Source organism: Knufia obscura (genome assembly GCF_036327395.1).
Source record: "Knufia obscura strain CCFEE 5817 isolate CBS 148926 chromosome Unknown scaffold_1, whole genome shotgun sequence".
Classification (NCBI taxonomy): Eukaryota; Fungi; Ascomycota; class Eurotiomycetes; order Chaetothyriales; family Trichomeriaceae; genus Knufia; species Knufia obscura.
In genome coordinates, this window is record NW_027042687.1 from 2,562,900 (window position 1) to 2,577,684 (window position 14,785).

The following is a 14,785-nucleotide window of genomic DNA, read 5'->3' on the forward strand; positions in this document are numbered from 1 at the left end:
ATTTCCCGGAGCTCGCGGCAAGCTTGAGGGCTTTGCCGAAGCTCGGTGCAAAAGCCCATCTCGCCAGTGTGCTCACGCGCATATGTTTGGGCGTGCAGTTCATGATTTTGTTTTATCTCGCTCAGACACAGGGATCCCTTCAACGTGGTCTCATGTCTTGCCAAAGAAACTTGTAATTCGTTTACTACCATCCGCCTTCGCAGGACTCGGCTTCTTCGATACGTCTGCATTGCTGGTAGCACTTCGTGTCTTCTTCGCGGTGGTCCGTTTTGGCGGTGATGGTGCTTTGTCCGGAGTGGCTGGCTGCTGCAACGAAGGCTTGTCATCTGGATTGAACTCCAGCTTCGGCGCCTTCTCGACATGTTCACCTTCATCATCCAGATCAGCTTTGCGCTTCATGCCACCATCTGACTTGGGTGGGACAGGCATCGGAGCACTATTCTCGGACCCGTTGTGATCTTCGGTTTTCCGGATGTCTTGATTGCGCTCAACCTTGACTTCTTTATTCTCCTGACTCGAGTGCTTGAGGTCGTTCTTCTTCTGTGCGTTTCCGAAAAAATTGGCAATGTTCTTCTTGTTCTCCTTACTGTCTACTGGTATGATGAAATCAGGAGAATTGTTGCCGACCTTGCCCACATCTTTATTGACTGGATAGCATTCCAACTCACCCTCGAACGGCTTCAACAGGCTCTGCAGCTCCTTCGACCACTTGTTGACAGTTGGGTCCAACCACAACTTCATCGCATCTGTGTCAGGATCCAAGATGACTGGCATTCGGTCGTGTAGAAAGTTCAACTGCTTGTTTGAGTCTGTGGTGATGATTGTATAGGTGTATAGTTTCTCCTCCGCATCCTCATACTTGACACAGTCCCATAATCCAGCAAAGCACATCAGCTGTCCGTCCTTCCTCTTCACAAAGTGGGGGACCTTTTCCTTGCCGCCAGGACCTTTCTTCAGCCATTCGTAGAAGCCTTGAGCGACAACAATGCAGCGCTTTCGTTGTTTCATGGTGTTCCACATGCCTCGATTCTCGATTAGGGAGTCATCACGACAGTTGATAGTGCGCATCATGCTGCCATAGTCTGGCGAGCGCTTTGTCCAGAAGGGAATGAGGCCCCATTTCATGACCTTGATTTCGTAGTTGAAGTGTTTCTTGTCGCCAGTAGCTTGATCTTCTTGGGAAGTTTCATCTTCGCCAGTCCTGTCCTCTTGTACAGCGGTTGGTGCATCAGTCTGCTCATTGACCTCGGCTGGGGTCTCTTCGTCGTCTCTCAGGCCTGAGTCAGGCACTTCGGCTCGATAAACTAATCCGTATGCTCCAGGTGGAAAGTTGTATGTCTCGCGAGCTTCATCATCTTCGGGCGCATTATCGACTTGCATGCCCTGCTGTTGGAGTTGATAGCGAACGAAAGAGGCACGCTGTTGTTGTTAGTAGCTGTCGCAAAGCTTGGAGCTCGGTATAGCACACTTACTATGCCCAGTGCATACCGCCCGCACATTTTGATCACATTTGCATTTGGTACAGAAGAGAGCTGTAGTTGCGACTATGTGGTGAAGGTTTGTACAATTCGGAAGAGGAAGACGCGTTCTTGAGATGACGTCGATAAAAGCGCGACGAAGCGGAAATATTTCTGGAACAGCTCGAGAACCAACTCTCTTCAACTACCATCAGAGTGAGAGCCTTATAGGACATGCAGACGACACGAGCATCTACAAGAGCGCTGCGACAGGCTTGCGACTGCCCAGCATGGCGACATACTACCCGAACAGCCCGTAATTCACAACATACTCGATTCTCGACATCGTCACGACAGGCAGCGAACCCTCGTAGAGCATCTGAGTTTCGAACAGCTGGCAAGCCATCATGGACGCAGTATTGGAGCGAGCAATGGCGTCTGGCCAAGAAGGACTACCCAATCATCCTGCCTGCTGGTATAGTCGCAGCGATAGCTTCCATGTCGATACTCGGTCTCCTCCTGTACGATGACTATACTCGAATCTCACCTCAGTACTCAGCGTACCCGACCAAAGTCGAGTATCAGCTTCGACAAGCCCTCCAAGCAATACATGTGAAACCCGAGCCAGCGAAAGCCGAGATGCACTTCATCAAGGCTCTGCAAGCTGCCGAGGAGCATGGTATGGACCCCTACAGTTCCGAGGTTATGGGAATCAGAGCGCGACTGGCTGAGATGTTGGAGAAGTTCGGACACGCAAAGGCTGCCATCGAGGTACTGGAGGGAACGATCAAAATGTGTGAAGAGAAAGTTGCAGATATTGATCGTGGTGTCACCAAGGAGCAACCGGAGGATACCACAAGCTTGAGGAAGGGGATGTTGAAGACAGCTATCAGATCACGAGTAAAGGCTTCGAGTCTGTACGAGAGCGATTACATGCAAGATCCGGCTACTGCAAAGCAAGTGCTCAGCGACGCTGTCGGGTTGCTGGTGAAAGAGAGTCAAGATCCACAGACCAAAGGTTTCAGCGAGGACAATTCGGCTGGTCTGCCCTTGGATGAGGTTGCGAGTATGTTGAGCCAGATGGGAGACCTATATGCCACGACTGGGGAGGAACCAAACGCAGTGCAGGTATACATGCTGACCCTTCAACCTTTGAGAGCGGCATGCAACGGCACACGGTCTTGTAAGGAGGTTCAGGTGCTGAGCAATATTGCATCGACCATGGATCTAGCCATGAAGAGACCAGGAGCAACTATTAATGGGAAGCCAGCGACAAAGGCGAGTTTGGCCGCTGCTAGGAAGTCAATTCTACGGTGGGTGGATCAGGCTATCGCGACTGCCGAAGTGGTCAAGCCAGAGGATCGTGATGAGATCTGTGAAGTGGGCTTGATCTCGGCGGAGATGACCAAGGCTGATCTGCTGTTAGAGGATGGCAAGAACATACAGGCAAGAGAAGCATTCCGAAGTATTATTCCCAGACTCCGAGAGAAGGGCCTTGATGCTTTGGTCAGGACGGCTGAGCAGGGAATTCAAAGAGCTGGAGGATGAAGTAAGCAGGACTCACACATGGCCAGAGATTAGCTGCAACAAGTCAGCCATTCTCACTACCCCCAAAAGCAGCAACCTCGCTATTCTTGGAACACGCCTGGCGCATGGGAGCCCCAACAGTGACGGTGACTCCCATTGTGCGCAAGTGGTCTCAATGGTCTGACGTCATGAAGAGTGCCTGCGGCTGATCTGTATCCGAGTACATCTTATCCGCTCGCCTCTCCAAATCCTACTTTACGATTACCACTACTAGCATCCACCTGACTTCGAGGAGGACGCCATATGCCCAAGAAACGACAAAATCCAGCATTCTTGACGAAACCGGCCACCAGCGCACCTTCCTCATACAAATCAAATGTACCTTCTGGTAGCCATGGCGTCCCCGCGGTTTCCACACGGTCCGTCAATGAGCTCATCCGCGAGTCGCGACGATCAAAGGGCAAAGACAGGGTCGATATCGCCGCGACATCTTCGATTCACCCCACCTTGAGAGCCGTGCTCGATATGCCGGCGCCCTCCCCACCCACTAGAACCCATCTCCGAGGCCCTGCCAGACTTCGAAGAATCCCCGGCCCACCGCCCCCTCAGTCGTGGCTGGCAGATTCACAACATGCTCCTGAGTCTTCCCGGAGCACGTTCCAACAGCTAAGATGGCTAAGAGCACGGATACAGCAGCAGTCAAGCACGTTGCCTGGAGGGACGATGCCAAAACAGAACTCTTTAGAGCACGCCGTGCTGAAAGCAATGGCCATCAATTGGTCCTGGCATGCCGAGTACGATAACACGTATCTTGCCACATTGCCCGTGGGTACTAGGACAACGTTGCTAAGCTATTTGGCCGTCTACAACGAGGCACATTGGCCAAATCCTTTCCCGCTCCTGTTCCCAATTGACTGCGAGCAAGACGAGCTCGATTCAGTGACAAGGCTCGATTTGGCGAATAGTATTGGCGCCTGGGCTACTACGGTAAAAAAGGTCGAGAAAGAGCTTGTGGTCACGAAAGAGGTGGCAAAGAACATTGGCGTGCACCAAACGGCCTTGAAGACTACAGAAGACGTACCCGAATCATGGGATGAAGAGCCGGAAGCTGGACTATTTGATGATTCAACGATCAGTGTGGCTGAAATCGCTTCTAACCAAATTACGCACCCCTCGATACCAAAAGCGATCACTATTTCGAGTCGCTTCACGAATCTCAAACATCTCTCGCTTGCGGTCAACTTGGCCTCTTCTGCAGCCCCACCATCTTGGGCTACACTAGTATCACTCTCGGCCCATTTGTCCCAACTCAAATCACTGTCTCTGGCACATTGGCCGACACCAACGTACACCCCAAATGCAGCGAAAGGACGGGTACAAGTGGTCAACACTGCTGGACCATCTCTTCCTAACCAAGTTTTTGGTGGGACGGATCTCTACACAGCATTCGATAGCAATTGGCGGGAGGCCGCCGGGATACTCAGATCGCTGTCCCGCAACCTCTACTGTCTTACGTGGCTGGATCTCAGCGGCTGTGGCCCATGGCTAACATCACTTACTTGGGCGGATGAGGACGGAGACATGGTCAGTGCGGACTGGAATGGCGCATGGAGGAACATCGATGCGATCATTCTGGGTGTTGGATGGCTACCCGGGAGGCCGCCTTCGCTTGAAGATGAGCTTTCCTCCACCACGAGATCGACATCATCCATCGACTCAACAAGAGCGATCGAACAGCTCTACGGCGGATCAGAAAGCATTCAGGCGTCCCTTGCTCATCTGTCTGAGTTGCGATTGTCTAACTCCGGCGGCCCCAACAGATCTCAAACGTCGACTCAAAGTCCACCAGAGCAGCCATGGAATGTGGAACGCGAGCGAGCCAGGCAGTACTTCCTCAAAGACGTTCAGAGATACATCAGCCAGCGGAAGACAGCCAAGAAGGTTGCTAGAGATATCAAAGCGATCAGAAAGCTGGCGAATGGTAGATATATAGATTTCGAGTTCGGCGAGGAGCTGGGTCCTGGGTACACGGACATAGATTAAGGAGTTGCATCAGGAGATGTCCGGCTCTAGCCAACAGATCAGTATAGACAGGTACGCAGAGCCTATGAGGTGTAGTATATCCTCGAGACGAGAGGGTCGATGTGTTGAGAAGTTGTTCCGGGTCTTTCGAACCGTGCTCGGTCCTGCCTGGGTGTGTCAGCAATCGCTTTCCATAACGTGGTTGAGTGCTCAGCAACTTAAGGGATATGCAAGAAAGTCTGCATCGGTAGCTGATGTTCCTTCATATACAATGTACACTTTGTACAGCACATCTAGTCTTTGGGAACAAATCTGGCTGATACCCTCGCGCACTTGACCATAACCTTTCAGGAAGACTTCTTCTTGGATCTGGGTCGCATCATATGATCGATCTTTTTCAACGCAGCAACTCGACTTACATGCCCAGCTGCACTGCTCGCTTTCATCCTATTACTTTACCCCCGTGACTTGCAAAAGCATTAGTAGATGCCACGTCAACCGTTCTTACCATCGGTTGTGCCATTTGTTCTCAGTTCGACGCGGTCTTTCGTGTGCCAACTATATCGCATAAGTTGCTCAGATAACCGTGCCTGCCAGCCTCCCACTCAGCCAAAAGGACGACCTGAATATGCCACTGCTGATCACTTTCCAGTACTCGAACCACTTTTCATGCCTGCGAATACCAAGCTGAGGCACCTTCGTCACACCGCGACGGGCGCACGATCACAAACATCCATACAGTACAATAGTCGCGTTGTCAGTCTAGAAACCAGGAGGATTGATGCGCTGGCTCAATCTCGTCCACTTTGGCAGTTCTGTAAAGTAAGCATTAGCTCACAACACATATCATCACAACCTCTCCTCCCTTTCTTGGTGCAACATACTGTGTATTCCCTTCCTGTACTTCTTCTCCTTCCGGTCAAAAATGGTATATTTATCCTTTGGCACCATCTCTTCTTCCCTTGGCATCTCGGAGTACCATCTCTCAATTGCCTTTGCGCTCATTCCTTGGTTCTTCAATGCAGTACTGAGAGTATCGACCACCTTGTCAACCAGCTTCAGCCGCTTCCTCTGCCGTGCCTTTTGGGGTGCGCTGAGTCGCCATGGACGTTTCCTGGAGAGTATACATCAGTGTCAGGATCGCACATAGATAGTAAGTGCAGCATACCATAGCAAACCTCCCAGGCGAGGCGCCGACGGTCTGAACATGCCCAGCATCTTGTCTTGATGGCCTGTAGACGAGGTCAATACGATGCGTACCGTCTTCGAGGAGGATCAATCTGCGGGCGGCAAACCTTCCGTTTCGAACTTCGATGCTCAGAAAACCACGTGCTCTTGCTGACATGAATTTGTCGCGTGTTAATTTAGCTGCGGAAAGAGCATCCTTGAACCTTCTGATCACTTTTCTCATTATGGGACAGACAGTTATCTTCGAGGACTCTCGTGTAGTCGGTCTTCCTCAGACCATCCCTCATGGTGCTCATCGATGACCTCAACCACTATCTGTACCAGAACACTGAAGTCCCGAGCTTCCTCTGGCGCAGCGGCTCCTACTCTGTCCTCCTCGGCGTCCACACCATCTGCTGGGCTGCCCTTCATGGCTTCAACAAGACGGAAACACATGGCATGGATCGCTTCCTCGACCTGCTGAAGGCGCGATCAGACTACAGGACGAGAACAAAAGGACTCCTCACCGTCAGCAATCACATCTCTGTCCTGGACGATCCGGTAATCTGGGGAGTCCTTCCTCTCTCCTTTGCCGTATCCCACTCCCACCAGAATCATAGATGGTCTTTCGCAAGCCACGACTTATGTTTCACGAATAGTATCCTATCCCACTTTTTCACCCTGGGTCAAGTATTACCTACCCATCGCATCAAGCACAGCATATATGGCGGCCTCTTTCAGCCAACATTCACAGAAGGCGTGCGTCTTCTCTCTCGAATAGATAGCGATGGCCTGTCCTACAATCCACATTGCGCCACTGTCCCGGAGTACAAACCAGTCACGCAGACAATATTCTCTAAGCTCAACCAGGCCGCAGACTCAGCCGTCCCGAGCATCAAGTGGCCTCGCAACGCGATCGACCCTCTTTCCCCGCTGAGCACCGAGCACGGCCTACAAGCCCCCGCATACCCGTCCTATCCGAACGATGTCAGAGTCTACAATGCGCCCTCTCGCTACGCATGCAACTCCTACAGCTGGGTCCATATTTTCCCTGAAGGTTTCATTCACCAAACAGAAACTAACCAACGGTATATGCGCTACTTCAAGTGGGGTGTCAGTCGACTCATACTCGAGCCGCCCGAAGCGCCGGATCTAGTACCTATGTTCATCGAGGGAACAGATCAGATCATGCACGAGTCCAGAGGGTTCCCGAAGTTCATACCACGTCTGTTCAAGCGGGTATCTGTCACATTCGGAGACGAGGTCGATATGGAAGCAGCATTCGGAGATCTGAGAAAGAGATGGCGCCAGATCTGCGACCGGGAAAACGAGGTGATACTCAACGAGCAGATGCAGGCCGAACTCGCGCAGGCCAAGAAGCAGGGTGTCAAGATAAATAAAAAGGATCTGCTACAGCATAAGAAAATGCTGCTGGATAGCATGTATGAGGTACAGCTAGGTGTTGTGAGTGAGAAGCTGAAGTGGGATCCGGAGGTCGTGGAACTGCGGAAGGAGTGCGCGAGGAGAGTAAGAGATGAGGTTTTGAAGGTCAGAAGGTTGAGAGGGTACGCTGATGAAGATCCGAAGGGTGGACTGGCTGAGACATGGAAGATTGAGGGGCCGAAGAGGGAGGGTAGGAAAGAAGACGGAAGTTGGGTGAAAGAGACCTAATCCTCAACGCGTAGTTGCTCGCATATTCTTACTACCCAAGTTCAATGTACAGTTTCCACCAACCACGGCCATTACCACGACATTTTCTGCTGAGGATGAATCGAAGGACGCCTGGGACTCATCATCGTATCTCTTCGGAGGCAACGAGGACACCTGACAGTGAAATGGATAGTTAGGCAGATAAGCAGTCCAGTTCCTGCTCGACACAGGTTGCCTGGTGCCACTGCACGACAAAGACGTAAAAGTGTGTTTGCCTTGCATGTGGACAAAGCGGCAGGCATGAAAGGCAACCAATGATTCTCTGCTAGTGCTTACCTCAGGCAATGGCAGGCGCCGCACTGTGGAAGGTGCGAAGGAGAGCGGATATATACTGCGCTCTGGTCTTCAAACACAACCTTGTCTGACAGCATATCATACATTACACTTACAGCACCTCGCTTTTGTGAGTTAATTCAACAGCTTTCCAACATATTGTGTCCTAGTTCAGGAAAAAATATTTACTACATTGCAGCTCATTACACAACTTTCTTTCCCGGTTCTTGTGTGGGTTGCCGGTCTTACCGTCTACATGCAGCAAGCACAAGATGATCGTCTGCCATGGCATCTTCGACCAGATAATACAGCAGAACGCCTTAGACGGCGAGCTCTTCGTCGGGAAGCGCGTCCGACGTGGGGTCTACCTGTGAAGTCCATCGATACGCCAAAGTTACCAGTCAGTCATATCCATGCACCAACCAGTAAATCGCCATCCACAACAATGGAGCCCGAGATAATAGTTCTTGGGACAAACGTCAACGATCTTCCGCCAGAGATCCTCCTTTCGATCTTTCAATATTCCAACACTTTCATAGACAATGCCTTCCTCCAACTCCCGCTAGTCTGCAGACGCTGGAGCAGCATCGTGCAAGGGGAGATATTCTGGAGTCATTGGCGTGTGGGAGAGATAACTTTTGATGGCGACGTGTGGAGAGATGATCGGACTGCTATTGTCGCTGCTAAAAGGGCGTTGGGGAGGATGTAGAGCATGCAGGCTTGCTTCGGACTGGGATCAACATCGTCGGTCTCGCCGTGTGATTTCCATCTATCATCAGAATCAAAGGTTCGCACGGCAGCTATTCGACCTCTTCATCGAGATTCAGTCTACTTAATCGACGTCTTCTATTTGGAGTGGAATTGAATACTTCACTCAGGTCGAATTGCTTCATCTTTCACCTCTTCAAGACTTCTGCGACATTACGCTTATCTTTCTCTCTACACACTGTGCCGAATATCCTCCATCTCAGCTTCCACTCGTGCACCACCCCAGCCTTCAAAGCCAATAGCACTAACACTCTCAGGTCAAGGTATCATGACGAGCAGCTAACTTTAGCAGACAGCATACTTAAGTCCGCCTTCGACATGCCGCCAACCACAATCAACGACCTGCCAAACGTGATCCTCCTCATCATCTTCGACCACTTCCGCGCTATGACATTCAAGGAGCTCCCCCATGTGTGCCAGCGCTGGCGTAACGTCGTTCGCGAACACGAATTCGAAGGTTTCGCTGAGGTGCTACGTTACAAGTTTGATGGCAGGCACTGGTTCGTTAAAGGCACGGGTATTTTCGATGGACCATGGCGTGTCACTACAGATGCGTTGAGCAGGCGAAGTAGATGAGGAGGAGCAGCTTGAAGGTCCTGCTTGAACGACAAATCGGACATTCAGAGGCCAAGGGAACCTGGGCAAGGATGGACAGGAGATACTGCCTGCACGGAAGGCTCGCTAGATGCTGTCGTCGCCAGAAATTGAACACATGTGGCGTTCCATCGGCGTGGGAAAGCTGACTGTTGACAAAATCCACTCATCACAGAGTGATACACGATCTGAAAAGGCAAAGGTAGTAGTACCCTTACGAAATGTCAACAGGTACAATCGCAAACAAATCATTCACTTTCTGCCATTCTCCCCTGCACCTTCACACTATCATCTTCTGCATCCATCCCTGATCAACAACCAATCCCAATCCACGCATCTGACACGAAAGCCTACCAACAGCCCAAGACCTACAACAAGCCTCGGAAGCCCCCCAGCACACAAAGGATCATAAAGCAGCTCGAACCTGGCCGTCAACGCGAATATCGCAACGGTCGACAGTCCCCGTATCATTCCCCCCCGATAAACTCTGCAGGATGATGTGCCGAGCTCGCTTATCTTACCCAGCGCAGCCTCTCTTTTTCCAGCGATCGAAGAGACGAGGCTTGCAAGGCACGGCAAAACACCAAATCAAGCAAGGTGCAATCGACTGCGTCTACCTGCGCACATCCCACTTGATAAAGTCATTGGTGAAGAAACTACGACCGGCAGAAATTGACAAAGAAGACAAGACCAAGCGATTCCGATGAGGAAAGCACGACCCAGCCAACCAACTAGAAGGCGCCATCGTGGTTCGACTAAACCCGCTGAGGAAGGTGCAACCCAAGAGCAGCTACCGAGGAAGGCACGATCGCGTACGTGGACGTTGGGGAAGGCACGACCCCATTAACGAGGAAGGCACGACTCAACCAACCAACGAGGAAGGCGCTACCGTGGTCCTGACCCAGGGAAGGTACGATCGAGCGAGTGATCCTACTAAGGAAGGTGCGACCCTCGAAACCACACTGAGGATGGCACGGCCGTGTTCATGGATTTTCGGGAAGGCACGACCTAGCCTAGAGGAAGGTATGATGGAGTCTCTGAGGAAAGTGCCACCAATCAGAATTGTTGAGGCAGGTACGACCCGGCTCAGAGGAAGGTGCGACTGTCATGGGTAATCGAGGAAGGTACGATCAACGAAACGAGTTACGGAAGGCACGACCGACTAAATCTATTAAGGAAGGCGCCACTCTGACTCAGAGGGGGGAAGGTACGACTGATCGAAACTGCCAAGGAAGGCGCGACCAGCTGTTGATCACTGAGGTAGGTACGACCGAGCTGTGAACCTCAGGAAGGCACGATTCCTTTCCTAAGGAAGGTGCGATCGTGGCTCGTAAACGAGGAAGGTACGATCAACAAAGGAGCCACCCACGGAAGGCACGACCGACCAAACCTGCTAAGGAAGGCACAACCAAGTAGATCTGTGATCGAGGCAAGCACGACCCAGCTACAATAGTAAGGAAGGTACGATCCAGTCCCGAGGAAAGTACGACCGGTCGGAACTGTTGAGGCAGGCACGGACGCAGCCAGGTCACAATGAAGGTGCTACCGTGGCTTGGACGACGTGGGAAGGTACGACCGACCGAATCTAGTCTGCTGGGGAAGCTGCGACCAAGCCCATAGATACGCAGGAAGGCGCGATCCAGCCGATGAGGAAGGTTCGACTGAGGTGGTGGATGTTCAGGAAGGCATCAGCTAGCTAGTGGGGAAGGCGCAACCGAGCCAATGCGTAGCTAGGAATCCACGATCCACCAAGCCTACCGAGGAAGGCACGACCGGCTGAATCTGGCAAGGGAGGCACGACCCAGGTACCAGCTGGTAAGGAAGGTACGATCTAGATCTTGAGGAAGGAACGACCGAACGGGACAGTTAAGGCAAGTACGACCCAGCTAACTGACGAGGAAGGCGCTATCGTGATCCAGACTAAGGGAAAGTACGACCAGCCAAATCTGCTGAGGAAGGCGCGACTTAGCTGGTAAACACCAGGAAGGAACGACCACTACTACGGGGAAGGTACGACCTGCATGGTATTGAGTAGGGAGGCGCGACCAATAGTGCCTGCTGGGGAAACTGCAGTGCTGCTGCTCATTAAGGAAGGTACGGTTCAGCCAGTGAGGAAGTTACGACGGCGACGGCATACTTCCCGGAAGGCGCGAGTCAGGTCGTGAGGAAGGTGCGGCCTACCAGACGAGGAAGGTGCGACAGGCTAATTGCACCGAGGGAGGCACGACCCAGTGGGTGAGCTAGGAAGGTGCGATTGGGCCGGTGAATGTGTAGGAAGGCGCGACTCAGGTTGGGGAAGGCACCTGCCAGTAATGAGGAAGGCGTGACCAATCGAGTGTACCGCGGAAGGTGCCTGTTTCTACAGAGTGAGGAAGCTGCAACCAGAGAGCCTGGAAGTCACGAAATTTGTCCCTATTAAGTCTGAACGAGTGGTCGTTTCATTTCGCCAGACCGCCATTAACGCCACGCTAATTGATGTTTCGTCCGTGCTATCATAGTCCCGTGCCTCATATCACATACCTCATTTGCATTGTGCATGTCATTCCACCGGGCGTTCAGGTACGAGGGTGGCCTGCTTGCATGCACTACCCAGCCTTCTTATAATTGTTCCCTGCAACCTCAATACTCCCCTCCCTTACCATACTGTTCAGGAAATCCCTCAATTCCTCATTCCCATACGGAAATCCACCCGGCACAACCATACCAAGCATCATCGCGATCCGCGGCAACGGCATAGCGCCCTGATTCGTCAACATAGCAGTGATGAACTGCTGATACACCACCATCTTGGCCCTCTTCTCACGCTGTTCTGCCTCCTTCGCGGCTTGATTCGCTGCGAGTTCGGCTGCGCGGGTGGACTGCGCTTGGGCTGCTGCGGCGGCGGCAGCTGCGTCGTCGAGTTGATCTTCGGCGGCGCCTGAGGGGCCGACGGCGGCGGTGTGGCGGTGGGTTTTGGGGTCTGCTGCGGCGGTGACAGGGGCGTCGGTGGGATGGAGATATTCGAGGACGCTGTAGCTGTCTGGGTGGCCTGGTGTGGGTGTGAGGACGCGTTTGCTGACGAAGAGGAGACATGCGCTGCGCACTAGGGCGGGTGTCAGGCCTAACTCCTCGCTGAGCTCGCTCACTGATTTAGAGATCGGTTGTTGTGGGGCGAGGTCATTTCTGCTTGCGCGCCTTATGGCGTGATCTTGGTCGTGGGCATCATCGTTGAATGCGTGGATGACCCCGGCCTGGTAGGGAAGAACTTCGTCACTATATGTCCTGCCATCGGCGAATGTGAGTTCGAGGGAAACGACGCCGAGGTGGTCGTTCCAGGTGAGTTTACGGGTCTGTTTGAGTTGTTCGAAGCCTGCTTCGTACTGTTCTCGCTGGTGAAGGATGTGGAGAGGGGGCTTGAAATGTTTTTCTTCTTCGTCTCCGTAGGTGGGTACGCTTCCTGGTAGCGATGGCCAGAAGAGTCGTGAGAGGATCTTGGCGTGAAGTTCTGGTTCATCACTTGGCTCCTCTCCCTTGGCTGGTGTCTTTGCGATGTCTAATCCTTGATCTTTGCGGATGGTCAAATCGAGACGTCTCGAGTCAAGGACATCTCTCAGCATGACTTCACATGCCTGCAGCGCTGTGTCACCGAAACGGATCTTGAGGTGCTCAAGGACCGATGTTTCCTGGTCGTAGTCCTCCTTGTTCCGTAGTAGTCGTTCAGCAAGCGTAACTTGGAGCTCTTTCACAAAGACGTCTTTGCTCTCGAACAGACTGATAACGCTACCAATCACATCTGTATGCTTGTTGCCTCTTGTGCCCGTAGTCTCGGGTGCTGCATCGATAGGATCAGGCTGCCAATCCATGTTGTTCCAATCCAGGTTACTCGTAGCCCTCCCGGCGTTCGAATCTCTGTTTTGTAGTTCCCATGCAAGCTCACTTAGGACATCTGTCGTCTCAGCTACATGCTTCATGGGCTGGGTGGAAATATCAGAAAGCAGCCCAGTAACCACTACCTTTATCGTATCGTCTCGCTCGCGGAGGTACTGCCGAACACGACCAGACACCTTGCTCAAAAGCACGCCTCGTGGATCCAAACGTCTGAAAGCTCGTATCGTAGAGATGTATACCTGCAATATCTCGATCGTGGACGCACCAGGATGTAGAAGCCGGGTCTGCAGAGCCCTACTGAACTTCTCCGTAACATACTGCCGTGCTTGAGGTGTACTGATAAGAGCCTTGAGATCATCGATGCCCGCAACAGTCTGGTCCCAGTCGACAATCATATCGAACAATTCATTGACGCGGAGAGCCCAGAGTCGACCAAGCGCCATTTGTTGATATTTCTCAATGTCTGTAGACGACGACGGTGGTATTCGCCTCGCATCAATAGCGTCCTCCCGAGTAGCACGCAGAAACACACCAATATACTCCGACAGCATATGTTCGGCCCAGAAGTTGAGATGCTGCTGAACTTCATTGTTGTAGGTCCCAGAATACGCCCACTCCACGAAATCAGTCAGACACTTGTCAATGACAGTAGCAAATATCTTCTTCAATCTGTCCGAACCAAGACGTGCTTTCCAAGTCCCGATCTGAGTGGTACACGAACTCCTAAGCACCCGAGCCACGAAACTGAGCCTATTCTGCGCGGTGGGCTTCTGCACCACATTCATGGGAGGACAAGATATGAAATGGACTTTGAACTCATGGCGCAGATTCTTCCCAGGGAACGCATATTGATCATTTGCAATGCCTAAGATGGCACGAGACTCGGCCTCGATTTGACTTTGGAATTGCCTCGTGGCCTGACTGAGATCAGCCTCGAATTGCTGGCGGTTTCGCGGCGGTCTGATAGAGCTCGAGTCGAGGAAAACCGACGAGAAGGCATTACTAGGTTGTCTCGAGGAAGATGCCAGCACCGCAGCGGCCATCTTGTCGGGACTATAGAGATTGGTGTTTTTGAAAGGCCATTAAAATGGGTTGGGAGCCAGTGGGGTTGAACGCGTCAAGTCACGTCATCACGTGATTATTGGCACAGACAGACTAAATGGAGCAGTGACAGTTGTGCTTGGTCAGTCGTCACTACAGAAAAGAGAGGGTAAAAGTACTGAAGTGAATGTCCATTGATTATCCCATATCTAAGAGGATGAATATGTGCAAGTGTCATTCGTCGTAGCAGAATCCAAATACCCAAACCAATCCAATGTTCCAATGCCGCCCGTCGCTGCAGATACAGCTGCGTCCTACGTACTGCTTTTCATGTACTCCGAAATTGTCAAAGGTATCCT

General features: G+C 52.1%; 6 protein-coding genes across 6 annotated transcripts; 3 read left to right on the plus strand and 3 right to left on the minus strand.

The window, feature by feature from the left end:
* Window positions 1-150: 150 nt before the first annotated feature.
* PMZ80_000971 (uncharacterized protein) lies at window positions 151-1,499 on the minus strand (the record flags this gene model as incomplete). The annotated part of the gene is made up of 2 exons (XM_064869420.1): window positions 151-1,419; window positions 1,473-1,499. The coding sequence occupies 2 exons, from the start codon at window positions 1,497-1,499 to the stop codon at window positions 151-153; spliced, it is 1,296 nt and encodes a 431-aa protein (XP_064734917.1).
* A 456-nt stretch (window positions 1,500-1,955) lies between these two features.
* PMZ80_000972 (uncharacterized protein) lies at window positions 1,956-3,005 on the plus strand (the record flags this gene model as incomplete). The annotated part of the gene is made up of 1 exon (XM_064869421.1): window positions 1,956-3,005. One exon carries the CDS (start codon window positions 1,956-1,958, stop codon window positions 3,003-3,005), a length of 1,050 nt encoding a protein of 349 aa, XP_064734918.1.
* A 282-nt stretch (window positions 3,006-3,287) lies between these two features.
* PMZ80_000973 (uncharacterized protein) lies at window positions 3,288-5,027 on the plus strand (the record flags this gene model as incomplete). Its single annotated transcript, XM_064869422.1, has 1 exon — window positions 3,288-5,027. One exon carries the CDS (start codon window positions 3,288-3,290, stop codon window positions 5,025-5,027), a length of 1,740 nt encoding a protein of 579 aa, XP_064734919.1.
* Window positions 5,028-5,855: 828 nt separating this feature from the next.
* PMZ80_000974 (uncharacterized protein) lies at window positions 5,856-6,224 on the minus strand (the record flags this gene model as incomplete). The annotated part of the gene is made up of 2 exons (XM_064869423.1): window positions 5,856-6,120; window positions 6,175-6,224. The coding sequence occupies 2 exons, from the start codon at window positions 6,222-6,224 to the stop codon at window positions 5,856-5,858; spliced, it is 315 nt and encodes a 104-aa protein (XP_064734920.1).
* A 255-nt stretch (window positions 6,225-6,479) lies between these two features.
* On the plus strand, window positions 6,480-7,844 carry TAZ1 (Lyso-phosphatidylcholine acyltransferase; the record flags this gene model as incomplete). The annotated part of the gene is made up of 1 exon (XM_064869424.1): window positions 6,480-7,844. The coding sequence occupies one exon, from the start codon at window positions 6,480-6,482 to the stop codon at window positions 7,842-7,844; it is 1,365 nt and encodes a 454-aa protein (XP_064734921.1).
* Window positions 7,845-12,103: 4,259 nt separating this feature from the next.
* On the minus strand, window positions 12,104-14,428 carry PMZ80_000976 (uncharacterized protein; the record flags this gene model as incomplete). The annotated part of the gene is made up of 1 exon (XM_064869425.1): window positions 12,104-14,428. The coding sequence occupies one exon, from the start codon at window positions 14,426-14,428 to the stop codon at window positions 12,104-12,106; it is 2,325 nt and encodes a 774-aa protein (XP_064734922.1).
* Window positions 14,429-14,785: the final 357 nt, after the last annotated feature.